Source organism: Brienomyrus brachyistius, chromosome 8 (genome assembly GCF_023856365.1).
Source record: "Brienomyrus brachyistius isolate T26 chromosome 8, BBRACH_0.4, whole genome shotgun sequence".
Classification (NCBI taxonomy): domain Eukaryota; kingdom Metazoa; phylum Chordata; class Actinopteri; order Osteoglossiformes; family Mormyridae; genus Brienomyrus; species Brienomyrus brachyistius.
Window position 1 is genome coordinate 16,525,574 of NC_064540.1, and position 15,537 is coordinate 16,541,110.

Here is a 15,537-nt window from a genome sequence, read left to right on the forward strand (position 1 = left end):
TTGGATGACTGTGGACTTTAACATCAACTTATGACAGTTGAGAAAAACAAAGTAACTAACATTTAAATGTTGCATCTTTCCAAAATGCACAATAATCAATGAGTTACTTCATTGTAAATGACTGCCAGTCGATAAGAGCCCTACAGTCAAATTACAGCTGACCTTTACGCTGGATTCTTAATGTTATCAGTGCTCTTCTTATGTCTAGCTCCTTGTAAAGGTGTCATGTTCATTTGTAATGATGCCAGTCAAACATCTGAATTTTACTACTTAACATTTGATAGTACCACACATAAATACTAAGGATTTAACTGAGCGCTTTTAACTGAAATATCCATTTGTCGCATTAGACCAGAGGACTTTTAAAGCACACGCACACACACACACACACACAAACAGGCACCCACGCACACACACACACACAAACAGGCACCCACGCACACACACACACACACACACACAGGCACCCACACACACACAGACACACACACGCACAGGCACCCACGCACACACACACACACACACAGGCACCCACACACACACAGACACACACACACACGCACCGACACACACACAGGCACCCACACACACACAGACACACACACGCACAGGCACCCACGCACACACACACAGGCACCCACCCACACACAGACACACACACACACACACACAGGCACCCACACACACACAGACACACACACACACACGCACAGGCACCCACGCACACACACAGGCACCCACACACACACACACACACACACACACACACACACACATACGGGTTTTTAAGTCTTAAGAGGACTTTGCCTCCCAAACCAGTTGAAACATGGTTTTAGGGGACCCACCTTTCCCTTTGCTCTAGAGAAGTGCTGTAAACATCAAAAAAATTATTTTGCTTTGCACAACACAAATATCACTTCATATTAATTCTAAAGTAAATGAAGCTCTTTACATTACCACCTGACACTATGGTAGCATATGGGAACCTCCCAAGAAACTCCCTCCTACGACGAGAACATTGTTTGTGAGGTCATACATGATTTTCCAGGACATCAAATGAACACACACACAAACATGTCCATTCACTGTGCTAGAAGGTCAGTGATGTTTTATTGGACCTCGAATATGCACAAAAACAAAAATGACTTTTTTCCTGATTAATGAAATGCAGATTACTTATGCACAAGTACTAACGTGAAATTAAAATATTAATATTAAAATAATTAATTTTTTATTATAACTTGTAACAAAAGACTTTCTGCAACTTAAGAGTGCATGACACGAGGGCAAATTCTTTACTCCCCAAAAATTAGAAATAAACAATATTTTTCTCCTTGGCATTTTTGCCTCTATAGAAAATAATATATATTCAATTAGACATGGTTTTCCTTTTTAGTGTGATCCCTCTATTTCTAACAAAATCTCTTATATTTTGTACAGTGCGCCCTGCCAGAACAGGGTCCTCAGCTGACTTGCACTGCTGACACTCTGCCATTGTTGCCAGTTTTCCTTTGGTTATATGATCTTTAAAATGTTTCAATACAGCTGTCACCTCCTGTTTTGACCACTGTGTTCGCGACTTCTTCTTTGAGGTTTTAATTGCTGCTGTAAAAACCTGGCCCACTGTCACAGAAAAAAAACAAATCAGTCAGTATTATTTAGATGCAAACACATACAAATAACTGAAGTAGTTATACATGAGATTGCTGAGAATGATAATGTTGAGCTGGGATATAATTTACTACAGTTGCATGTGTAGGGCAGTTCTTTCAGTAAAGAATGCATACAACCTGTATCGAAAAGCTAAATTTGTGTATTAATTACAAAGGATATAAAAATAGTCATTTATGAAGAATGACACCAGAATTCCTGTGCTATAATCTGTAGTAATGTTAAACTTAACATTATTCCATTTAATTAGCACACAGACATTTAAAAGTTATGTTATCCAAGGTTTAGAAAGCTGAGCTTCACAATGGTTTAAAGATGGATTCATACCCAGGTCATACCCAAATTAATTACACATATTAACTGGCTAAATAAGGCAAGAATTCAACACATAGAATATTGCAAATAAGAGAAACAGCATGAATGTCACTACATGAATGTTACTTGATGGGAGACAGAGGGAAATCCAGATTGATCCAGAGTAGCTCTCCATATGGCTCTTTTTCAGCAAAGGTCCCCCACCACTAAAACTCACTGAGAAAAATGACCTCCCTAGAGACCTGTGACAAAAGTCCTGACTCAGTTGTGTTGCTTTACTCTTATGATGATTGTACAGACTACAAGGTTTTCTTGCCACTGATCACCTGCCAAAAAATCCCAACATAGATTCACTTCCTAGTAGGGCATGCCTGAACAAGAACTTGGGCATAGTTAAATTGGTCTTTAATATATAGATGCTGATACCAGCTATAAACCTTGGAGGAAGGATGAGAATCTTACAGACAAGAGTTCACCACTGCCAGTCTCCATCCTACACGTCACAACTGTTGCATTGTCTTCTCTAGCTATACGAACCCCTTGAGACATCTCCTGTGAGATTCTGGCAGGCAAACCAAAAACCCAGACCCTTCCTCACTCCTTTACTACAAATGGCTTTGGGGAACACCATTCATGTTGCCACAAGTCCCAAAAGCATCAGAATCTATGGCAACGTGTAAGATGTGCCACAACGCCAGCCAAATATACCACTTAGCAGTGGACAAACTTATTGTCTCGGTAATCAAGCTTCTTTCCATAAAAAAATCGGAATTATACTGAAAGTTACCACTGATGGAATCTGTTGAGCCTCCAGCATTATCTTCTGTAGCTGGCTGAATGCTTTGACTTTCTGTAAGAATATGGAACTGCTCAGTCAGTATACATGCAAACAATTCTAGTAGAACATGGAAGAAAAATAAACTGAATATGCTGCTAACACTGCAGAATGCATGAAAATACTTTAAAAATACCATTCAGTCTTGGTGTGCCCAAGGTAGCATCCTCTGTATCACTGTCAGGTTCAGTTCCATCACTGCCATCAGTTAAGTTGATCTCATCTTAAACAAAGAAATCAAATTGAACTAAACTGGGACAATGATGCTACAAAACATATTATGCTCATGTTTTAAAAGTATCTGAGGTGCATATAGTTAACCAATCCAGATGAATGTGCTCAGATTTCACATATTTATCATGAAAAGGACATAGAAGTAGATACTGTACAAAAGCGTACCTTCAATTTCAATTTCATCGAGTGATTTGCCTTGAAAGTTAGGGAGACACCCTTTTTCCATAGCAAGCAGAAGTTTGGATATTTTTGCCAGCTGAGTTGTCGCTTCTGGAAGCCTGTAATACTCACGGTGTACACGAATATCGTGCCCCAAGAAGTCAGCAACTTGATCTAATTCATTGTTTTTCAAATTAAGAATTTGTGATAGAGTGGCCACGTGTTTGCGCAAATGTGTTGACCTGAGATGTTGTGGATTTTGAGCACCACACTGAGTTGCATAGAGCCGCAAGCAATCTTGACCTCTGTAATGACTCTGGCATTTGGGTCTAGCAAACAAGAAGCAGTTATCCTGAACCGCACACTCTGTTCTTTTATTCACCAGAAGTGTTAGGGCATCTACCATATCTGGTGTGAGGAGGACAGCAACCTTTCGACCTCTTTTACCTCTGATTTCAACTCTACTAAAATGACTACAGAGTTTCTGCTCAAATTTGGAAAGACCTACTGCAACATCTGCGTGAAGTAGTGTGTTCTCTCTTTCCTGGAAGCTTTTGAGCTGCATTTTAGATACTTCACCGGCACGCCTACGATTGAAAATAATTACCCTTGCAAGGGTAGCTTTTGCAAGTTCTGCATAACTTTGTGATGATGATGTTTTTTTCAGGTTTTCAGATGCTGCATTGGCAGTAGTTTCCAGGTGTTTATGAAGGAGCTGAACATCATGAGTGAAAGGCAGTGTTGACGGTTTATTGAATTTTGCTTCATTCATTGTGCTTAAAGCCCTGTGTGATATTAGCTCAGACCACTTGGTGGTATATAGCTTTCTGAATGTCTCAGTTGACTTAATTAACTCTTCATCTTCTGCCATTAGACCTCTGCAGTGGATGAGCTCGCAGACCTTTTGCAATGTGTGGCCCAATTTCAATGCTAGGCTTGGCCTTTGGTAGTAGTTTTTTTCTTCGTCATGACCTGACACTTTCTTCACAGCTTCAATAACATGCTGGAAATTAGCTGGTTTTATAGCTTCCTCAAGGCTGTATATAGAGGACTCACTGCGCAATGTTATCAAAAACCTCCCAATTTCTCGAAGCTTCTGACGAATATATTCAAACTTGGTAGGGTCATTTCCATGTTTGTTGAAGAATGACTGCGCTAGCTGAAGAATGCAGAAGTCATTGCGTACAACAGAAGATATGTCATCTTGCTTCATTGCACTCAAGAGCTTCCAAACTCCTCCAGATATCTGCTGCAAAGATGTAGACTCTGCCATGGCAGCCAAACCCAACACTCTGGTCCGTCCCTGATGTTCACTTACTGAACCTGGCTTTGAGGAACATCTTCTCACATGTCGCCATAGTTCTTTACGCCCAAACATTGCTTTGCAGTACATACAATGCACAAACTGTTTTGAATCACAATCTTTGTTTGGCCTTCGTTTTACTTTAAGCAACCCATTTCCTTTCTCTAATACACTGGAATTATGCCGATAGTTCCCCTTGTTCCGAATTTTTTCTAGTAGTCTTTTGCGTTCTTTTGAGCGTTTTGGAAATGACAGTGCTTCTGCAACTTCAACTTCAGTCAAATGGGTTTTTAAATGACGAGATATTTTTGACTGTGGTTTCCCACAAATGTAACAGTAATTCTTATTTTCAGAACAAGAAATGTCTGATGATTGAAGACATTTCTCAGCTCCAGCCATGTTACCCTTTGCTCCTGCCACTGATACATCCTTATAATCTCCAGGCAAATCAAGTGCACTAGTACCACCTATTATTTCCAACTGCTGTTCACTTGTAGGTGTTTTATGGTCTTTTCTGGGCAAAGAAACACGATCTGATCTATTAATTAAAGCGTCAACTTTTGATGATCTTTTGATCTCTGAAAGGCGTTTAACTTGACTGGTGCTTGAAAGTAAATCTGTCCCTTCTGCAGAACTGTCTGACTCATTGTCTGATTCTCCACTTGTCAACTCCTCCAGACAACAAAATAAATCATCCTCATTTAAACAAGACACTTTCCTGGCCTTCAAATACTGTGAACCTTTGCTTACACCTTCCTGGTTCAACTTTGTTTTCTGAGATTTGGTGCACTCTGAGGTGGCAACTTTCACGTTCTGTTCATTTGAGGAACATTTGTTTTGGACATTGTTTACATATCCTGCTGCTAACTCCACTGAACTGCACGATTCACTGTCTGAGTCTGGGACATATTCCTCATCTGAGAGTGACACTTCCTCATCAGAACTTGAAAATCCTATATCCTAGTATCAGAAAAGAGAAAATCACTATGTAGCATTTGTGAAGAGAGATGGTTCATAAGTAAAACTGTAAATATACTGTACTCACCCATGAAAGTGGTTCTTCATCATTCTTTTCAAATTTTGCAAAGCAGTTCTTGTGCCAAAATTTAGAGCACACTATAAGAGAGAAATAAATTGTACTCATATTTCAAATGTATTTAAAATAGGGACACAAATTGTGGCTAATTCCTTTAATCCACAATCAACCCCTATTAGGCCATGATTAGATAAACCCTTAACTGATAGGCATAACAAAAACACACACACAAAATACCAAAGCGTCTTTGAGTTTATGTAAAAGCACTATATAAATAAAAATGTAAAAACAAAGAATGCCCTAGCTAAAAAAGTGCCAGTTTAACATTGGGTCTATGGATGATAATTACATATGTAACAATATAAAACAGTTTAGTCATAAGCGATGATTCCAGGGCTTATACACTTCCTCACAATTAGGATTCATGAAACACAAGTAATATTACCTCTCAATATTACCTCTCAATACATTGTCTCAATATTACCAAGTAATTTTGAGACAGAAAAGTAAAGTTTTTTGATGAATAGCTAATGCCAGGTCTTAACAGCAATCATGTTTGCAAATAGTGAGTTATCTTTAGGATGCTGTGAAGTAACAAATATTTGAATGGGAAGTTTGTACTCAACTACTCTACAAGACAAAGTGCACTGCAAAGAAGATAACTGGCAGTAACCTGGGTTATATAAAAAGCCTGTAGAGAGACTTCAGATATGGGGTTTTTCATTATTTGTGATAGAAAAGGTATACTGGTTTATGGTGTTAAATTAGTTAAGTATATAAACAACACATTGTTTATGCTTGTATTTGAGGGCTCATTAACCCATACAAATGTTACTCTGCACTGCACATTTTGCAATGCATGGCATAACTGTCAGATAAAGCAGCATTCCTTTTTTCATTGTTGGAGGTGTTTCTGTGTATTATTATGGTGCATTCTTGTGGTATATTCCTACTACTGTGCCTTCATATACACAAGTAAAAACATTCCTGGCTTGAATGATAAAACCTCTTCATATCACTTTGTGTTTATGGGAAATGAATCATCTAACTGAGACTGGTGATCAGACAATCTGAACTTTGGCAATCATTAATTAATTTAGTGTTAACATTCCCAATTCAAAGTCAGAGAACACAGGGCAAATGCTACCTTTACTACCTGAATTACACCTTCCAGTTTTTCTCCACCAATCCAAAATCACCTTCAATGACACTAATCTAGCAAAGTAACAATTTGACAAATACTGCATAAGAAACACTTTAAAAAAACCTGCATAATATTACTTACTATCTTAAATACTTGCAAGGACTGTTACTGACCTTTACACCTCAGACCAATCCACTTGAGTGGCGCCACAGGTCCAAAACATGCAGAACATTTGTCCATGCTTGAAAAATTTGCATGGATGACCTCATGCTTACAGGGCTGCTGAACAAAACAAAAAGGAAATTACATTCTGAGTGGGAATTCTTAAAGGCTTTTTAAAAATGACACTAAAAATCACAATATCTCACTATAATTCTGTAGATGGCACACCTACATGTCAAGTATAATTAAAACCTTGCATTACCTTCTCAACATTCTCATTTGGAAATGATGATCTGTGACCCCCTGTCTTGCAAAAATCAAGTTTGGTGGCTACCTTCAAAACAGATTAAATGAAGAAGTTCAGATAAACACAAAAAATAATATCTAGACCAGCAGTCAATAAAAACTGCTAGAATCATTGTCATAATTCATAATTTGGGCAGGCTTAGGACCAAGATCACTGACCTCTCAGACAATGTCAATGCATAAAACACATGCTTATGGGAACAGAAACAACTCTTGCAATTATTTGTGCCAGCTTCCATCCATTTTCCAAACCACTAATCCTACTGGGTCGCCCGGAGCCTATCCCAGAATCAATGGGCACGAGGCAGGGAACAACCCAGGATGGGGGGCCAGCCCATCGCAGCGCACATTCACACACCATTCACTCATGCTCACCTATGGGCAATTTAGCAACTCCAATTAGCCTCAGTATGTTTTTGGACTGTGGGGGGAAACCGGAGTACCCGGAGGAAACCCCACGACGACATGGGGAGAACATGCAAACTCCGCACACATGTGACCCAGGTGGAGATTCAAACCTGGGTCCCAGAGGTGTGAGGCAACAGTGCTAACCACTGCACCACCATACCGCCCCATGTGCCAGCTTCTTGAAGTAATATTTCTACTCATTGGAGTATATGAATAAATAAACTTAGTGAATCATTAAGGAGATATAGAGAGGTCATGAAATCGTTTACAAAAACTAGAAAACTATAACATGTAACATACAGTTCAACAGCTTCAATTAAATGGTGTCTGTACCTCCCCACTGTCCCAATTCAACTGAGAATCAGTTTGGCGTTTTGTGCTCCTACAATACACAAAGTGCAAAATAAACTAAAATAAACTAAATAAGCTAAACACAGTAGATGCTTATTCCTAAACACAGTAGATGCTTATGGTTGCTGATCTGGTGACCCATAGATAATCAGCTGAAGTTCACGTGATTGAATCAGTTGAACAATAGTACTGTAAGACTTAGGTCTTGCAGATCTATTTCTATTTTTAAATTTGTGCCACTCATCAAAAGCTATTTTAATTACAGAAAACTAAGGAATATTATATATATTCTAAGTAGCAACTAGTGGAATTAATAATTAAAGTCACTCATCAGTAATCTAGTATTCTCCATGACCATCCAGTGCATCCTTATGGCATTATTGTTGCGAACTTATTTAAAACCACTGTACAAGACCATTTATGACATGCTGAAACATTTGCACGATGCTCTTAAAACCTAATGTACATGCAAAACACTACTTTCTATAAGTAGTATATGCTCCAGTGTGGTGAACCCGCTCAAAAACACAGCAAAAGGCCATCTATGACATAAATTACAGCTTCATATAAAGAAGACCCCCGAGTCCATGTTTCTGTCAAACACTATATACACACACAACTGATAAAACTCTACGCCGAAACACATTTGCAGGGTCCTCTTAAAACCTAGTGTACCGCCAAACTAGGTTTGTGTTTACACACTTACCTCTTCTGTCTCTTCTCTTAGGACATCTGCATGCTGTCCTTCTGGCAACAACTGGACATTCGTAGTCATTCCCACATCGGTTATGTTCTAGAAACACAAATAAAAATATAATTCCATACTGCACATAGTAGTTATGCTGGAGAGAGCAGAATGTTAACAGTAAATGAAATGCTCCTACCACACATAAGCAAAACTATACAACTAAATCAGTACAAAAAAATTACATAAAACTATCATTGACAGAACTGCATTTCTAATATCTAAGCTCCTAATGCATGGCACATAATGCAAATTACCTGTTCCATTTCTTTGCTAAGTGATGAGTTATCCATCAGAGTATTGGCACAGGGGTCTCCCTCAGAAACAGCCTACAAAATAGTTTTCAGAACAATATTTCATGCAAAACACTGCTTGCTATAAGTGGTCTATGTTCCAGTGTGGTGAACCCGCTCAAAAACACAGCAAAAGGCCATCTATGACATAAATTACAGCTTCATATTAAGAAGACCCCCGAGTCCATGTTTCTGTCAAACACTATATACACACACAGCTGATAAAACTCTACGCCGAAACACATTTGCAGGGTCCTCTTAAAACCTAGTGTACCGCCAAACTAGGTTTGTGTTTACACACTTACCTCTTCTGTCTCTTCTCTTAGGACATCTGCATGCTGTCCTTCTGGCAACAACTGGACATTCGTAGTCATTCCCACATCGGTTATGTTCTAGAAACACAAATAAAAATATAATTCCATACTGCACAAAGTAGTTATGCTGGAGAGAGCAGAATGTTAACAGTAAATGAAATGCTCCTACCACACATAAGCAAAACTATACAACTAAATCAGTACAAAAAAATTACATAAAACTATCATTGACAGAACTGCATTTCTAATATCTAAGCTCCTAATGCATGGCACATAATGCAAATTACCTGTTCCATTTCTTTGCTAAGTGATGAGTTATCCATCAGAGTATTGGCACAGGGGTCTCCCTCAGAAACAGCCTACAAAATAGTTTTCAGAACAATATTTCATGCAAAACACTGCTTGCTATAAGTGGTCTATGTTCCAGTGTGGTGAACCCGCTCAAAAACACAGCAAAAGGCCATCTATGACATAAATTACAGCTTCATATTAAGAAGTCCCCCGAGTCCATGTTTCTGTCAAACACTATATACACACACAGCTGATAAAACTCTACGCCGAAACACATTTGCAGGGTCCTCTTAAAACCTAGTGTACCGCCAAACTAGGTTTGTGTTTACACACTTACCTCTTCTGTCTCTTCTCTTAGGACATCTGCATGCTGTCCTTCTGGCAACAACTGGACATTCGTAGTCATTCCCACATCGGTTATGTTCTAGAAACACAAATAAAAATATAATTCCATACTGCACATAGTAGTTATGCTGGAGAGAGCAGAATGTTAACAGTAAATGAAATGCTCCTACCACACATAAGCAAAACTATACAACTAAATCAGTACAAAAAAATTACATAAAACTATCATTGACAGAACTGCATTTCTAATATCTAAGCTCCTAATGCATGGCACATAATGCAAATTACCTGTTCCATTTCTTTGCTAAGTGATGAGGTATCCATCAGAGTATTGGCACAGGGGTCTCCCTCAGAAACAGCCTACAAAATAGTTTTCAGAACAATATTTCATGCAAAACACTGCTTGCTATAAGTGGTCTATGTTCCAGTGTGGTGAACCCGCTCAAAAACACAGCAAAAGGCCATCTATGACATAAATTACAGCTTCATATTAAGAAGACCCCCGAGTCCATGTTTCTGTCAAACACTATATACACACACAGCTGATAAAACTCTACGCCGAAACACATTTGCAGGGTCCTCTTAAAACCTAGTGTACCGCCAAACTAGGTTTGTGTTTACACACTTACCTCTTCTGTCTCTTCTCTTAGGACATCTGCATGCTGTCCTTCTGGCAACAACTGGACATTCGTAGTCATTCCCACATCGGTTATGTTCTAGAAACACAAATAAAAATATAATTCCATACTGCACAAAGTAGTTATGCTGGAGAGAGCAGAATGTTAACAGTCAATTAAATGCTCCTACCACACATAAGCAAAACTATACAACTAAATCAGTACAAAAAAATTACATAAAACTATCATTGACAGAACTGCATTTCTAATATCTAAGCTCCTAATGCATGGCACATAATGCAAATTACCTGTTCCATTTCTTTGCTAAGTGATGAGGTATCCATCAGAGTATTGGCACAGGGGTCTCCCTCAGAAACAGCCTACAAAATAGTTTTCAGAACAATATTTCATGCAAAACACTGCTTGCTATAAGTGGTCTATGTTCCAGTGTGGTGAACCCACTCAAAAACACAGCAAAAGGCCATCTATGACATAAATTACAGCTTCATATTAAGAAGACCCCCGAGTCCATGTTTCTGTCAAACACTATATACACACACAACTGATAAAACTCTACGCCGAAACACATTTGCAGGGTCCTCTTAAAACCTAGTGTACCGCCAAACTAGGTTTGTGTTTACACACTTACCTCTTCTGTCTCTTCTCTTAGGACATCTGCATGCTGTCCTTCTGGCAACAACTGGACATTCGTAGTCATTCCCACATCGGTTATGTTCTAGAAACACAAATAAAAATATAATTCCATACTGCACATGGTAGGAATGCTGGAGAGAGCAGAATGTTAACAGTCAATTAAATGCTCCTACCACACATAAGCAAAACTATACAACTAAATCAGTACAAAAAAAATTACATAAAACTATCATTGACAGAACTGCATTTCTAATATCTAAGCATTGTTTCACACAATGTTCAAACACAAAATCCCAGTAATCTCTGCAGTTCTCATCAACACCATATCCTCACAGACAATGCTTTTGTCAAGCACACTTTCACACGCTGATCTCCCTTTTGCAGGGACAGAGAATTACCAGCATTCTCTCTGCATATCCTCATTCAACACACATCTATATCTCCAACTACTTAAACCTAATAATCACACATACAAGAGTTTAACTGAATTACTTTCCCTGTCCTCCCTACCTCACTTGATGTGCTCTGCTCTTTTGGGTGCAGTTGGTCTTTTTCAGTAGCCACCTGTAAATATTAGTTATATATTATGATATACGATAATCATTGTCAATGAGAAAGGCTTGAGAAAAAGAATATAAACTAATGAAAATACTTTTAATCACTTAAGTAACATATCTGGATTTCACCCTTCTTTTGCAGAAGGATGATTATTTCTAAATGGTTCTTTCATGTCTAAATACCTTGCATCTCCATGGCCAGTCAGAGTCACCGTAGTTATATGTAATTTCTTCTCCAGGACTAATGCTTCTGGTTGCGAATAAACATAGATGGGGCTTTCCTGATATGGTGATTTTTTTCATTTTGCTGTTTGGGCTAACATGGTCATCATTCACCAGTCTCCCAAGGGAGCCATCGTCTCGGGCAGCATCAATGCTGTATCACATAAAGTGAAAAGTCAGAAAAACTACCATATTCTAGTAAATATCAGAGCACTAAAGACATTTAAAAATGAGTATGTCAGCAGTCACCAAAGGCTTATATTATGTTAAAGAACATGCAATGTCATACATACCAAAACAATTTTCCATTGAAATAAAATTCAAACATGAACACTTTGAGGGCATCATGATATATTTTCTGTCTACTTTCACATTCATGCCTGCTGATGAGTTGCCCTCTGTATTCCAGAAGAAAATCTCCCCTCTCAAAATGGAATCTGCTGTATACCCCACGGCCTACAAGAGATAGCAAACACTAGATTAAGATCAGCCTCGAATGCTCCTGCACGATGATCCCTGTTAACAATAAGCACCATAACATTAATACACAAAAAAACCCTAGATAAAATCAAATATTCGTACACAAACTTTAAATTTACCTTTATATGAATTTATATATTTCACATAAAGTCCATCTTTGTCTTTACATGCAGATATAAAATATGCAGCCTCTTGTTTTGGAGAAAGTTTTCTACTTCTCAACTTCGAAGAAGCCATCTCCTCCTGTGAAGAATGATTGATGTTTATTCATATATTCAGTTTATATTATTTAGTTTATGTTTTAAGCAGATATTTAATGCATGACATCCCTTTTATTCTACAAATGTAATTCAGTAAGAACGAATGACTAATAAAGTTTGTTGGGAAATCGAATTTACCAAATGAATTCTGGATATGAGCTAACCTAAAGAGCACAGATACAGCCATACTATCCTAAGGACTTATCGCACGACACCGAATCATCCTCGGTGCAATATTTACACAATGAAATCGCTTTATCTGCACTTAATGACTACATAGTGTTCACCTTTGAAACAGAATACGATCGACAATCTGGTATTTATTGTAAATTTCGAAGCAATGCAGATAATGCTTCCGTATTAACAGGGATTAGGAATGTGTAGGCAGTGCCGGTGCACGTATTCGTCACGTAGAGTTCGGTACATCACTTCGGTACACCAGCACTGGAGAGTGTATAATCGGCGAGACCAAGACAGTCTCCCGGCTCCGTTATGCCCAACTCGGTTGCTGGAAACATATCCGACATGCTAACTGATTTGAGACGACATCATCCAAGTGTATGTGCGACCAGAGAAAGGCAGAAACAACCTCCGCAAGTTATTCTCCGTATGGCATTTAAGCAGCTCTGCCAGAAAATTCTAACCTGGCATAAAAATTATCGCTACGTAACTGCGGCCATACTCGGAAGTAGGCGACAATTGGATTGTGTTTTCCCTGCTGTAAAGAAATTGCACCGAACCACGAATCCAAAACCGAAGTTTTTCATTATAGTTATGATGTTTTATTTTAGATGTTTTTATTTATTTTACATATTTATTTTTACAATGTGCGAATAAAAGTCTCTTGGGTTTTGTTAATCAGACACGTCGACAGATTTTAATCTTATAAATGAGTTGGTGGTCTCAGTATTAAAAATAAATAATTTAAAAACATATTCTGTTTTCCCTGCTGTACCGAAATTTCACCGAACCATGAATCCAAAACCGAAGTTTGTATCGAACCGTGCATTTTATGTATGGGTACACCCCTTGGAATTTGCATTTAACTCCAGCAATTTGAAAAGAAAACTTAGTCTATTATTCTATTATAAAAACAATTTTCTTACCTGATTACAGTCTGTTCCACGACTTGGATATTACAGGATATTGTAGTGTCCTCTTAGTCTCCTGCTGAAGTCCACCGATAGAAACGAGGATTCGCAGTGAATGACATACCTCTCAGCCAATCACAACCTTAGATGGCTAGTCCAGAACTAGCCAATCAGCAGCCGTAAATCTTAACGCAAGTGTTATTCTGGTGTTTCTACTGCTCCAGCCTACAGAGGGCGCGATGCTGAATGCAGAGTTTACACTGTGTGAACTGGTTTTCGTGGTTTTGTGGTGTAAGAGGACTTGGCCCCAAAGTTTGCAGGGGGGGTTTTCTAACTTAGATAAATGCATCTGTATTACAGGAATTATGAGGACACCGTCCCTGTCCTCATAATCCCAAATGTCCCGATAATGTCGGCACGTAATCAGGTGAAAAGTCCTGATAAATCATAAAAACCAACGCACACACACAGGCACCGACACACACACACACACAGGCACCCACACACACAAATAAATATAAAAAATAATCAAAGCTATAAATGTGTAAGATCCATCCATACATCCATTTTCTGAAACCGCTTGTCCCATTCAGGGTCTCGGAGGCTACGGACGTAAGGTAGATGTATAAGATTTCTTGAAATTATTTGTATATAATGTGGTGAGGTTCTTTTCAGTCAATGATGTCAGCATATTTCATTCAACCCTTCTTCCATACCTGCAGCACACCCCTCCTAGGCCAGATGAGGTGGCAGTGAAAGCCTCGCTGGCCTTCTGGGCAAAGTGTGCTGTTCTGAACACTGGTGGGGCTGTAAGTGGGGTATATTTTCATATCCAGAAGCCCATGCTCTCCAACCTTTTTGCCTTGACTGTGGGAAGAAAATGAACAAAACTCTCTTTGTATTTTTCACTTGTAGTGTATCAGCAGTGTGAGGCTAAACCGTACATGGCCGACCAGTGAAAGGTTTTGGGTGTCATATGATTCAAAGACATTTGCGTAAAGATACTGGAGCAGGTTAGTTGTGGGGGGGGAGGGGTGGGGGTGCTGTACATGCAGATGGCGAATGAAAGCACTAGGCCTTAGATGGATTGCCCCATTGGACACTAGACATCCAGGGCACACTGAACCACGCCAGTCTGGACAATGCGAGATAAGAGCCTATCTCTGCAAACCAGATCCATAGGCAATTTCACACAGCAGGTAAAGAGAGCAATTTACTCAGCTGAAGTCGATCAAAAGTCACTGAAGAGACAAAAATGCTGTTTCCTATACAAATTTTTGTATTCATAGTGTATAATTCAAATAATTATATAATCATATAAGAAAATGGTATAATATGAATTACAGTGGTGCCTGTGTTATGAATAGCTGTGACACAGTCAGTAGAAGGTCAACACGGACCTTGAAGAGTAGCTGCCAGTCTCTTGTAACAGCTTCTTCATTTACTACAATTGTTTCATTTAGAGGTTCTTTGGAAGTCCTGAAGGACCTCTGGACATGATGTAATGAAACAAACTTTGAACATATAAAAAATGTAGTGCTAGCTGACTGTAACACATAAAACAATCTGAATAGAGCATTGAAAACTGGCTGGAGAATGTTTCTGATTGACTAAGAGCAGAGGGCCAATCACTCTAGCAAGCAATTTTTGGAGCAAATAAGTGGCATTGACTATTTGCATAAGGGTCATAATCCAATCAAAGCCACTAAGTTTAAAGTAAAACACAGCAAATATAACCGTAATG

At 38.7% G+C, this 15,537-nt stretch overlaps 3 protein-coding genes across 4 annotated transcripts; all 3 read right to left on the bottom strand.

The window, feature by feature from the left end:
* Nucleotides 1-1,077: 1,077 nt before the first annotated feature.
* LOC125747931 (uncharacterized) lies at nucleotides 1,078-4,680 on the bottom strand. Of its 2 annotated transcripts, none has more exons than XM_049023585.1 (4): nucleotides 3,221-4,680; nucleotides 2,958-3,044; nucleotides 2,774-2,836; nucleotides 1,078-1,623 (listed from the first exon to the last, which is right to left on the bottom strand). In XM_049023585.1, the coding sequence occupies exons 1-4, from the start codon at nucleotides 4,605-4,607 to the stop codon at nucleotides 1,370-1,372; spliced, it is 1,791 nt and encodes a 596-aa protein (XP_048879542.1). In that variant the 5' UTR covers nucleotides 4,608-4,680; the 3' UTR covers nucleotides 1,078-1,369. The 2 variants fall into 2 exon arrangements, with proteins under 2 accessions (XP_048879542.1, XP_048879543.1); XM_049023586.1 differs by having other exon boundaries at nucleotides 1,078-2,228.
* Nucleotides 4,630-8,530, bottom strand: LOC125747775 (uncharacterized). Its single transcript, XM_049023257.1, has 5 exons — nucleotides 7,122-8,530; nucleotides 6,871-6,979; nucleotides 5,563-5,633; nucleotides 4,669-5,477; nucleotides 4,630-4,636 (listed from the first exon to the last, which is right to left on the bottom strand). Exons 2-5 carry the CDS (start codon nucleotides 6,935-6,937, stop codon nucleotides 4,630-4,632), a joined length of 954 nt encoding a protein of 317 aa, XP_048879214.1. The 5' UTR covers nucleotides 6,938-6,979; nucleotides 7,122-8,530.
* A 41-nt stretch (nucleotides 8,531-8,571) lies between these two features.
* LOC125747932 (uncharacterized) lies at nucleotides 8,572-14,257 on the bottom strand. The gene is made up of 13 exons (XM_049023587.1): nucleotides 13,809-14,257; nucleotides 12,562-12,685; nucleotides 12,256-12,418; nucleotides 11,924-12,116; nucleotides 11,179-11,747; nucleotides 10,838-10,909; nucleotides 10,542-10,628; nucleotides 10,201-10,272; nucleotides 9,905-9,991; nucleotides 9,564-9,635; nucleotides 9,268-9,354; nucleotides 8,927-8,998; nucleotides 8,572-8,717 (listed from the first exon to the last, which is right to left on the bottom strand). The coding sequence occupies exons 5-13, from the start codon at nucleotides 11,245-11,247 to the stop codon at nucleotides 8,619-8,621; spliced, it is 717 nt and encodes a 238-aa protein (XP_048879544.1). The 5' UTR covers nucleotides 11,248-11,747; nucleotides 11,924-12,116; nucleotides 12,256-12,418; nucleotides 12,562-12,685; nucleotides 13,809-14,257; the 3' UTR covers nucleotides 8,572-8,618.
* Nucleotides 14,258-15,537: the final 1,280 nt, after the last annotated feature.